Source organism: Parasteatoda tepidariorum, chromosome 7 (genome assembly GCF_982258835.1).
Source record: "Parasteatoda tepidariorum strain Cologne lab strain chromosome 7, Ptep-v5.0, whole genome shotgun sequence".
NCBI lineage: Eukaryota > Metazoa > Arthropoda > Arachnida > Araneae > Theridiidae > Parasteatoda > Parasteatoda tepidariorum.
Genome location: NC_141761.1, coordinates 44,853,434 through 44,866,166, shown reverse-complemented (window position 1 = coordinate 44,866,166; position 12,733 = coordinate 44,853,434). Strand labels below are relative to the sequence as shown.

At 29.6% G+C, this 12,733-nt stretch overlaps 1 protein-coding gene across 1 annotated transcript in view; it reads right to left on the bottom strand.

Annotated features, from left to right (window-relative positions):
• Nucleotides 1–12,733, bottom strand: part of Pkc98E (Protein kinase C) — a 41,707-nt gene that overhangs the window by 9,430 nt on the left and 19,544 nt on the right. The window contains exons 11-12 of the mRNA XM_016061126.3: nucleotides 2,961–3,115; nucleotides 466–604 (exon numbers count right to left, since the gene is read on the bottom strand). Of these exons, the coding sequence (XP_015916612.1) occupies nucleotides 466–604; nucleotides 2,961–3,115 (294 nt within the window). The remainder of the gene's footprint in view (nucleotides 1–465; nucleotides 605–2,960; nucleotides 3,116–12,733) is intronic.

Below are 12,733 nucleotides of genomic sequence, written 5' to 3'. Positions count from 1 at the left end.
AGAATTTTTGAGTAATAAATAAAAGAAATATTCCATTTGTCAACTTTATCTTTATGTTCACACAACACTAGCCCCTTCTTGATTTTTAATACATTATGTAAAACTAAAAAATAGATTAATCAAACACAGAAATATACAAATCAAGTAAAACTTAACAAGTAACTTAAGTAAAACTTAATCAAGTAAAACTTTAAACAGAGCTAATAATAATAAAAAAAGTGGGGGGGGAAACAAGAAGTAGTTTTGTGCTATGCCACATATTTGAGAGAAACAACTATTGTAATCAAATCATTCAAATAATATTAAAAACTTAATATCAAATTCTGCTATTCAAATAATAATAAAGGTAATGTGTTATTACTCTTATACCCCTTTATTAAAAATTCCTTTAATAGTTTGGGGCAATTCGGCTTAAAACTTTACAAGTTGGGCAGGGATATCTGAAAAACAATTTTTATTATATACCTCTGGAGCTATATAATCAGGTGTTCCACAAAATGTAGTGGTTGTGCAGCCATTTAGTATACCTTCTTTACACATGCCAAAATCAGCTATTTTACAATGACCTTCACTATCTAAGAGAATGTTATCCAATTTCAAATCCCTAAAAAAATTATTTAAAATTAAAAGTAATACATCCGTAATGAATTTTAGATAAAGAAAACTTTAAAAAGGCACTAATTAGATTACTTTAATTAAACTGTAATAATACATATTTCAGAGATCGAAATTTAAAGGAAAATGGGACACAGCAATATTTATTAATATATTTTTTATATTTATTAATACTTATTAATATATTTAAAATAAAACAACTCATTTTTTAAAATAATCTTGATTATCGTTCAATTATTTAAGCAACTTTATAAATATTTTAAAAGCACAAATCGTAATTGCTTTTACTGTATTAAAAAAATATAATTAGCTCTAATTAGGTGTAATAAAAGCACATTTTATAACTAAAGTAAAATAAAATATATTATTTTTAATATCAGAATTACTTTGTTCAGTTTAGAACAGAAAGTTTTAACAGTTTCCAGTAAAATTTTACAAAACTGAATACTAGTTTCAAATCAATGCATGGAAAATCTTTTAAAGTTCTACAGCATTAAAAAAAACTAACCAGTAACAATTAGAAAATATTCAGTCATACCAATGTGAAATTAAAAGTTGCAACTGGGTGCAAGATTTCTTTAATCAAATAGCGTTACAGTTAGGGTTTCAACAAATTCGAAATTTAAAAAAAAATACAGTGAATAATGACACTTTACACTTTTGTACAAAAGTAATTTTAATGGATGATTTTTCAATTCATAATTTAAAAATTCTATGATAACACTGTATTATTGATTGAAACCAATAACTTTTAAAATCACATGAAAGAGATAAATCAATAAGTATGTAACTAAAAAAATCTATATTTCAAGATTTGTTGTTGCATTTGCTTAAAATAATAAATATGTGTATACCCCTAAATTCATCACTATAAAAATTCGATAATATAAAATTATTGAGTCTCTGTTTCATAAAATGACTGAATTTCTGGAAAGGTTTAAGCAATGAATCCTGTGGGTGAGACACTATGCCTGAACCTTGTATATAACAAGTGGATGGTCTTTTAATTGAACTTTCCAATTTTATGATTTCTACTAGTATTATTTATTAAAGTAAGAAGATAATATCAGAGATTAGAGACAATATCAATAACAAATACCTTCAAATCTATTTCTTTTTAAAATTTCATTTGTATTCGTAGAAAATGAGATGTTTTGACTATGTATTAAAATTATGAATATGAGAACAAAAAGCTATAAATCAGGACAAATAAGGATAAAATCTTTTTTATCGGGAAAGTCAGAAATGTCAAGACAATTACGAATCCTGCTTTCCTGCTTTTTTTACTACACTTTAAGTTGATGCAATGAAGTTACCAGTTTTTATGTAAAAAGGAAACAGTTAAGTGGTATATAGCAGGAAAATTTCTTGACAACTTTTCTTAGAGGCTCAATGCTTAGAGCATTGAAAAGAAAATACATATATATATATATATACAACTTATCAAAATTAGACAGCACATTTTACTGGGTGGTTGGAACTATAAAAATTTTCTGGTATATGAAGCATTGAACAGAAAAATTTTACATTTAAAAGTGTGAGCATTTTCTGATAGTGAACTTTTACACATAAATTTTTTTAATGATATTCAACTTAGTCAATCACTTGCAAATAAATATATAAAAAAAATTAAATAAGAAAGAAAAAAGAATAATAAAAATTGAAACACAACCTTTATTTATTTATTTAATTTTTTTTTTGTTGCTAAATAAATTTTCATTTTATATGTAAAAAAAATGAAAATACTTCTAAAAAGATGGAGAAATAAATATGTGTTTTAAATAAGCATGTCTATTTTGAATGAATCAGAAAAATAAGTTAACAAGTACTTACTGTTCTTTTAACTATAGAACTTAATAGAATATATATGAAAATTCTAGCAATTTGAATAATTTAATTATTAGCTAACAGATTATACTACTCTTTTTGTTGAGCATTTACAAAACTTTGAATACTTAACATTTAAAATAATATAAAAACCTTCACATAGTTAACTCCTAAAATGGGTAAGGAACATGATAGGAGAGTTGTCATTGAATTATATTTTACTTTCATACTCCCCATGAATACAAAATATGATTTATGAAATGTAATAATAAATTTTCATGCACAATCCTCGATATATGAATTGCAAATATTTTTGTAATTTCAGGTCTATAAGTTCGTGTTAAAGAATTCAAGAGTAAAAATTTTTTTTCTAAAGATGAAATAACTTAAAGAAAAACCTAGATAACAATGAAGGAAATGTTCATTCACATGATAATGTTCCTTTTAACGGTTTGAAAATGTACCATTGAATTGTTAAATGTTATTGATTGCTTTTAGAACACCTTAGATTAAGTTACCTGTAAATAACTCCATTACGATGAAGAAACATCAGAGCTAATGTTACTTCTGAGGCATAAAACCTAGCTCTAGGTTCATCAAATTTCCTAGCTTTTTGAATTTGGAACATCAAATCCCCACCATTGACATATTCCATAACAAAAAACAAACGATCCTAAAAAAAAGTTATTAATATAGTTGAAAGCTATATCTATATAAGCCCATTAATTTATGTTACATTTATATTTATAAATATTCAGAAAATTAAATATATATCATATTTTCTGGTGAAAGCGCCACACCATCACAAGCGTCGCATCTCGATTTTTAAAAAGTCATCATAAGCGCTACAGCTGCACAGCACTGCGAATATCAGCATCTTTAGAGGAGAGACATTTAAATTATCATTCAGAATATCTGCATAATAAAAACATTTTTTATACATTTCATAAAGTTAAGTTTTAAATTAAAAAAAATAATAAAATCTGTTAACAAGTCCACCCACTTACGGCCAACACATAGACTGTTCAGGCAAGGCTTAACTAGATCATCATTGGTACAGGTTAATTTGGAATAAGCGTGCATAATAAATAATCCCTTTATATGGTCAAAAAATAATATTAAGTACAACAAAATATTTTTTAAATACATCAACAAACGTAATTTTAATTCCTAAATTATTTGGGAGGAGGGGAGATAAAAGCCTAAAATGCGTTAACAAAAAGTTCACGCGAAAAGAGAATTTTTCTTTTTCATCTAAAAAAAAAAATTGTTCTTACCAGTTGGCACCGAGACAAAAAATAAAGCTGTCATATTTTACTTCAGGAGAGCAAATAATTAACAACAACAAAAAAAAAAACTAATATGCTCAGCAGTGCCTATAAAGACCTTGTGCTGGGAGAGAAAGGTTGAAGAATTCAACCATATTTAGAGGAGGAATTAATGCTGCGACTGATGATAAAAATCTGTAAAACAATGTTAATGAAAAAAATAAAATGAAAATTTTAAGATAAAGATTTATTTAAAAAAAAAAGATTTAAAAAATCATCACAGTTTAAAATTGAGGAAAAAATATAAACAATGTAAAAAATTAACTTTCAATATCCTATAAAGTTACTTTTATCACTGTCAGAGACAAATAATTTCAAGATTTCATAATTTGCCATATTAACACCAATAGAAGAATCCTCAGTAGAGTCGGTGGTGTCGGAGTTATTCCAGCTGCGCTCGATGAGGCCGGCTTTTGCAAACACCCGAGTGACAGTCTTGACGGGTACAGCAGCCCAGGAGCCTACTACCCACTTGATGATAATTATGTAGCTTGCTCTCTTCTTCTTTCCACTAGCAGTTTACGTATGAGGATCCCCTTCCTTCCTCACACAACCATTTTTTCCATCTTTTCCTAATTTCATTTTTAAATGCCCTATTGATTGTTATATCAAAGGGTTGCAACTGGGTGGACATTTTGTCACATTTTTTTCTAAATTGCTTCTACTCTATGAGCAGAAAGGTCCTTGATTAGGAGACTTGGGTGAAAAAAAGAAGCTCTTTTGGCGTCAATGTACAACATCTAGCCACTCCAACATCATACTCTCATTTATCCACCCCTTTTCATTTGCATATACACCGATTTCCTTAGGGAAATTGCACTTTGGAATAGTTTTTCTTTTGAAGATAATGAGTGGTTTTAATTTCTCTGGCAGAACAGGCCAACACACAGGTGAAGCTAGATTTTTCATGGTCTGTAGTTTCAATGGAAACCGTTAGCTCACCTGTCTTGTTCACAGTGGCCTTTTCTCTCTCCATCGGTGGATGCAGCTGTCGTTTATTTCATATTCTTGCCCCGCTTAACTACAGACAGCTTTAAGCAGGCAGTATAGCTCTTATTCCTTCTTGAAGCAATTAAGTTGATGAAGGTAAATGATAATCAACGGTAAATGATAACAGGGATAGTAATAGAAAAAATAATAATGAAGCAACTAATAATAACGAAATAACTAATAATAACAGGAATAAGAAGTAACTAAGTGTGCACTAAAAAAGTTCTCAAGAAGAAATGAGAGAAGCGGAAACAAGTTTCACTTTCACAATCTTCGGGTGTAGAATTTTAGTAGGTAGAATGCCCTCTCGTCCAATGGAAATAACGCAATATGACTCAGTTTAGAAAGAGAGGAGACGAAACTGTTTAAAAGGGGGATGTATACCCCTACCTCCATGGCTTGTCAGTTCTACTGGATTGTTTAGGAGGAATCAATCAGTTATTTTCAAAGGGGTTGGGTTGCGATTAAATGCGCATGTGCAGATGCCTATATTGATTCCAACAGCTTTATATAAACACTTTAGGGGTTCACATGTCATGAAAATTGTGAAAGCCACTAAAAAGTCCCAAATTTGAAAAAGGGTCACTAAAATCTAAATTTTAAATTATTTATTTACAGGATTTTTTTTTTCTTTTCAAGCGCTTCAAGATATGCAAATTTCTTTGTGTGTCATAAAATACCATATTACTAACATCTAAATTTAAAAAATCCCATGAAAGTGATAAAAAATATTATAAATAATAGAGGAAAAATTATCGGAAAATGACAGGGATTTATGATGGAATCATTATGAATTGAATTATTAAAAATGATACCTAGATATTCTAAATATGTGTGTTGTAATAACATCATATTAAAAACATCAACAGTTGAAAAACTGAGAAAATAAATGGCGGTAAAAGCGCTAACAACTGCAAAAATAAATAAATAAAAGCTATCGGAAAATTATGGAATCACTACCAACCAAGCACGTCAAAACCATTCCGAATTCCAAACATGTTTCAATTCAGAAATTGTGAGGGCCACATTCCTAGATCAACAGTGTCAAGAGTGTGTTGAGAATATCTAATTATAGGCGTTATCTCCCACCATTCACAAACATAGTGTCCGGCCACCTACCTGTACTTAATAACAGAGTCTGACGATGTATGCGTAGAATTGCTAGTGTTAACAGACAAGTAACATTGTGTGAAATAACCGCAAGCATCAATACCGCACGTGAAATGGACATATCCGTTAGGATAATGCATGGGTCGCCAAACTTTTTTGATCATAGACCCCTATATAATTTTTCGAAATCTCCATCGACCCCCATAAAACTAATTTTTTGTTAATTAAAATAAAACTCTATTAGATACTGTGTTTGTACATTTATTTTATCATTTTAAGCATTTTTTAGAGTAATAGTACATTGTGTAACAATAGTTTTATGAAAAATATATTAATGTTGAAATTTAAATACCTTATTATTTATTTAAATTAAGTAACTATAAATAAGTAGAAATAATAAGTAAAGTAACTACAGATTTATTGCTTCTTAATCAATGAGATGGGTGTGCCCTGTGTTTTATTGCAAGGTTCGCTATATTGGGCTCAAAATTGGTCAATTTTAATCTTAAATCCCCTCGAAATTCCACATTTAATTTATAACTGTACGTAGTTAAGATTGAATTTACCGATTTACCCCTCCGATTCGGATCGACCCCCATTCGACCCCCTGGCTCAGATCGACCCCCGCTTTTGTTAAATAGACCCCTGGGGGTCTATATAGACCACTTTGGCGACCTCTGGGATAATGTAACAAAATTTGCCTGTAATGGGATATAGCAGCAGAAGAGAGACTTAAGTGCCTTTACTAATAACATAACATCATGTCCTTCACCTCTCCTGGGTTTGCATATTGGTTGGATCCTAGGCAATTGGATGAAGTCACGATTTTAGCTGCTCAGAGCTGTCTGGAGAGTGACCACACTAAGCTATGGACCCAAGTTGACAACAAGGCGTTGTGCTATCTGCTGGTGGCTCCATAATGATGAGGGTTGCTTTTTCGTGGGATGGACTGTGTACTATGGTCCGATTACATCGATCTTGGACAGGTAATGGTTATGTTTAGCTACTTGAAAACCACTTGCAGCTATTCATGGACCAAGGGCGGCGCCAGTAGGGGGTCAGGGGGGGCTGGAGCTCCCCCGTCGGGCATGGCCAGCCCCCCCATCGGGAAAAATTTAAAGTCTCGTCGGGAAAATAGTCTGGTCACATTTTTTTTTCTAAAAAATGTCAAAAATTCATTTACAAATGCCTAATAAAAATTTTTGTAGTTGACTTTTTATTTATTTATTTTTAAGAATTAGTAACAAAATTTAGTAAAATATATTGTAAATTCTATGTAATTGTAGTTTCACTGCACTACTCCTAACTTTGCTCATACATTGTTAAACTCCGGATGTGATTAGACATGGTTGAAATTGAAGACTTTTCAAAGACCCATAGAAATCCTTTCCCCTCAAACACATCTTGATTTTCTTGGAAACTTATCTTTCAAACTGCTATTCTTTTTTCTCGAGAACTGAGGAGGGGATAGATAATCACCCCTCTTTACTGGGAGAATAACTGACAAAAGCCTGAGGGACAGAGAGAGAGGCAGGTCCTCTTTACAAATTCTTTTTTATGTAACATGTTTATTAATGGTTTATGGGATCACATAATTGCTTTGTGAAATTTTCAAGCAAAATGAAAGTAAAAGAATAAAATTAAAAAAATTCAGTTTTAATTTTTTCATTTTTTTAATACTTTTAAATGAGGAAAATCATTTACTTATTCGGATTCAAGGTTTATATTTTAATCAACGCATTAAATAAGCAGTCGGAAAAAAAAGAAAAACAAACATTAACAAAATATTTGTAATTTATTTTAATTTTTTTGGCAGATTTAATTTATTATTTTTTTTTTATCATTTTCTTAGTAGTAAAAAGATTGTTGATTGATTCAAAGAAACAATGAAACTGTCCGTATTCAATATCCTAAAATATATATTAATCAACATAATAGATTCTCATTGACTTATTTTATGTACAGTGTATGAAATGGAAAAAGGGAACACCTTGATTAACTTTTGATTTAATCGTATATTCACGTATAAAGAGTCAATACCATATTTTTACGAAAAAGAGCACTAAAGCGCATTTTGTTCAGGATAAACATGCAAGTTTGTCAAAAGTTTAGTTTCGGGTTTTTAATTTTCAAAATGCGGAAACAGAATCTGGAAGATGATAGTGTCCAAAGTTATGGCAAAAAGAGAGATGGAAAGTTTGGGTCCTTTAATTTTAACTTCATACTTCGATTATTGTGCATTATCTCGAGAACTTCTTGAGTGTATTGAAAAATGCATACATTAAATTACAAAAAAAAAAAAAAAAATTATGCACAAAATTTTAAGCAGAAATAATTTTAAATAATTATTTGTTAATTTTCATTAGTTTATTAAGTAATAATAAGATATATTGAATTGCATGTTCTACATATTTTTACATCCTTTTAATTTCAAAACACAAACTTTCAGAGCAATCGATCGATTAGTTTCTGAGTTCAAATTTTAAAAACGTCGGTTTGTTTAAATTTCATTTATCTTTAATTATTCAATCAATTTTATTCAAATTTTGTATTTTACAATTTAAAATTACCTTCCACAAAATAATATAAAAATTTGTATATCTTGCTATTTTATTTTATTCTATCCGTCGTTGAACAGCTGACCTAATTTTCGGGTTTACGACTACTAAAGTTTAACTCCGTAGCCTTGTAATTTTGAACCAGAGCAATTTTTAAGGATGGGCTCATTGGGCCCTGGCCCAGGGCCCCGAGTTCTGATGGGGCCCCCGAAAAGTCTAAAATCTCATTGCATTAATTGTTTTTTTTTTTTTTTTTTTTTTTTTTTAAATTCTAACTTATTTATTATTTATAACTCAAGAGGGCCACCAGATCCCACTTTTTTCTTCTTTTTTTAAAGTTTTATTCAGAGATTTATTCAGATTATTTTTTCTTTTTTACATAGTTGGATGCTTTTCAAAATCTAATCGAAGTGCTTACAAACATAAAATAATTGTTATTCTTCACTTTTCTAACCAAAAGAGCAATAAAAAACTTTTTCTACTGATGAAAATATCCCCACTTTCGTAGCTACCACCCACAGAGTTGTTAAATAGCCTCCTCACTTTACACTGTGAGAATATGTTTTTAGCTTCTTGATATTGCCTAGGGGCTCTTTTCTCCTAACTTCGGAAATATCAGATATCCACAGAAACACCCTTTTGTTTGATTTCTGGTCATAAATTTCTAAGAAGAAAACATTTCTAGGGCTGTAGATAGGGGGAGGGTCTTGTTAGAATCTGTCTTGAGATTTCCATACTGTCCTTAAATTGGGACTCGTTCAATTCGAATTTTTCTCTCTTACAAAATTTAGAAGATATTTTTTCTAATTTATTATAAAAGCTTTTCTTTCCTTTAATCATCCTAAATGTTTCAACTAGCATAATTGTTTACTTTATTTAATTATTGTAGTTGATTTAATTCTGTTATTTTTCAAATCAATCGTAAGAGAATGAAATAGGAATTTCTATATCAACTTTTTGTAGGATATTAAGAAGACATAAATCTTTCACATGGAGGTAAGCAAATGTTTCTATTAAATCAATTTTGGTAAATCAATCAAAACGTGAAAGATTTGAGCAGTTTTTTATATATACATTGAGATTTTTTTGTTTTGTTTATTTATTTAAATGGCGGGCCACTATTCAATTCCCTCTTTGACTGGCCTGTTTGCCAAAAATCTTGATTTGGTCTGTTCCGGAGAAAATTGATATAACAAATGTAATTTAATTTTAATTACTGCTAATAGACAGAAACAACATATGATTTTGTTTAATAAAGCATTAAAATCAAATGATCATCAGCTAAAAAAATTTTACAACATGAGAAAAAAATTGTCTAAAACTCCTGTATGATCAAATTTTCCATGTTTCCCCTAAATATGAAATATGCTTAATTTGTAATATTATAGTTCGTACACGAAATTAATTAATTTAGTTAGCTTACGATTTTATTGTTCATTGATCATTCTATTTTTAACTCCTTTTTGTTGTTATTATGTGTTTAAAGTTAATAAGGCTTCTCAATTTTTTCATTAATAAGGCTTTTAAATTTCCTAATCAAAGTCGAAGCAATTTCTTAAAGTTATAAATCGAAACTATATATAAAAATTTGACAGCTTTGTTTTTATTTTAACCGTGTGCATTTAATTTAATGAAATAAAAATAAATAAAGAAGTGGAAAAAATGTAAATAAATGACTGAATAAAAAAAAAAACTTCGTTGTCATATCATCTTTTGAATAATTTGAGTATTAATAAGCTATATAAAAATAAGCAAATTTTTAGTTTAAAAGGTAAAAAAAAAAATTTGATTTGTTTAAAAGGTAATTATGCTCCATCATTCGATCATGAGACTATTTAATATCTGTTCCTAAGGATCAGAATTCTTTTTCATTTTACTTTATTGTAAAAATGATATATACTTAATATTTTCATGTGATATGCTGCAGTTTTAAATACCTAAGAAATGATTGAAATTGTCAATTCAAAAATCAATTAATATTTAAACAATTAATACGTAAAAAAATAATTGTCGCAAGCAAATTAATATTAAGTAAGAACGAAACAAAAATGATATCAATATATGCTGAATCACTAGTGAGACAGGTGGGATGAACGACATCGAAACCAATTTGATTGAATAGTAAAACTAGAAGGTGTTTCTAAAATCCGGAAATCAATCAAGCTTCAATTTTTTTTTTTTTTTTTGTCACGAAATTTATCAGGGGCTATTCGTTAGATTTCAATATGTGTTATGTTTTTTCATAGATTAAATATTAAACATTAACAAATATTTGTCTTTTAAAACCTTTCACTCTATAATAATTATTAATTCTATAATAATCTTATAATAATTATTCTATAATTGTAATTCTAAAACTAATTGATATAAAGCGTTAGTGTGTATATATTAAATGTCTTCCATCGGCGGAACCCCGACATTACGATTAAAGTTTATTACGGTAATTACGAATATTATAACCTAAAAACAGACTATATTTAAAATATTTAATTCGAGGAATGTAGATTTTTCCTCGTTTTACCATTTTCAATCTTAAATAAGGTTTTATATCCGACAGTTAAGTTTGCAGTCCTTGAGTTATATCTAATCTAGTTTTGAATAATTTTTGGTGTATATATATACATAAGCTGAAAATGAATAAGATAAGCCGAATTATGGTTTACTTCTAAATGAACTGATTAATTTGGAAAGCATTTTTCAAGAATGTTAAGTATCCAAATGACTTAATTTATTGAATTTAAAAAAATTTTTTAAAAAATATCCGCAAGGCAGGTTTGTATATTTGGGGCTGATGATTATGAAATCTAACACAAAACTGTGAGATCGGGGGCTCCATTCCAGCTGATGGCAGTTTTTAATTATTATTTCTTAATACTGAAAAATGTTTTTCGTATTTTTTTAAGTATGCATGTTAATAACTAGTAATTTAATAATTATTTAAAGAACTGGAAGGCTCCGCTACCTGTTCATTTTGCTCACTAACCCTCGTGGTTGCTTCTGCATTCATTGCAGGTTTAGAGGAAAAACGGTTTATTTCCCTTTTTTTCTACAAAAATTACGATTGAATTACCATTTACATTTTGAAGGTGATTAAATTTAAGTAAATCAATAAAATTGGTACCAATCAATAAAATTGGAAAATTGGTACCTGCCGCAGAGTTATTACTCAATAAAGTTGGACTCAAGGGATAGAGCATTCTCCTCCGAATGAGGTGCACCGAGTTCGAATCCCAGTGATGGCTGAGTGATATGAATTCCACACCCGGCTTTTACCGACCACAGTGCTGACGTGAAATATCCTCAGTGGTAAGCGGATCATTTCTTAGAGTTCCCTTGGTATCAGACTAACCGTAGGAGGATTTCGTGGTTTTCCTCTCCATGTAACTCAAATGCGGGCTATCAAAACGTCCTCCACGAATGCAAAAATTTCTTCCACTACTTGATCCTGGAGTTCTCTTGTCTGCTGGATTAGGTTCAAAACTACAAGGCTACGGAATTAAACATTAGTAGTAGTAAGCTCGAATTTTTGGAATTTTTTCTAGTTGTGCATAAATTTTTTATTGTTTGAGTTGCATTGTTTGAGTTGAATATTTAATTGAGAACACTGTAGAATCTTATGATGGATGTGCATATATTGTTTATTTATTTAGATATCACTTTTATATTTTTTCTTTGTTAATATTTGAATCATGATAAATTTTTTATCAGAACAAATATGTCTATGTCATATTAATTATTTTTCGTATATTAAAAATTATTGCTTATTTTCAAAATTATCTTAGCCCCCCTGTCGGGGCATTGCTGACCCCCTGTCGGGCTAAGTCTAGCGCCACTCTTGTCATGGACTTCATGTACCCAAACAATGATTGAATTTTCATGGATGATAATGCACCATGTCACCAGACTTTAATCATTCGCGAATTATTTAAATAACATTCTGCACAAAATACTGTGAATGATTTGGCCACATAGATCACCTGATATGACTCCCATCAAATATTTAAGGGATATAATCGAGAGGTCAGTTCATGACTTTCGCAATTATGGATATCTATTAAGGCTGAATATTCCTGTAAGAGACTTTCGCCATGCCACGCCAAGTTGCTGCACTTCATAGAGCTAAAGGAGGTCTGACATGATATTAAGAGGTTATGACATGACTTTTGTCACCTCAGTGTATATATATATATATATATATATATATATATATATATATATGTATGTATATACACACAATTTTGAAAGGCTTTCAGCTCAAATTTCGTAGGAAAATTTTCGGAGCTTACATTGTACAAGAAGGAAAAA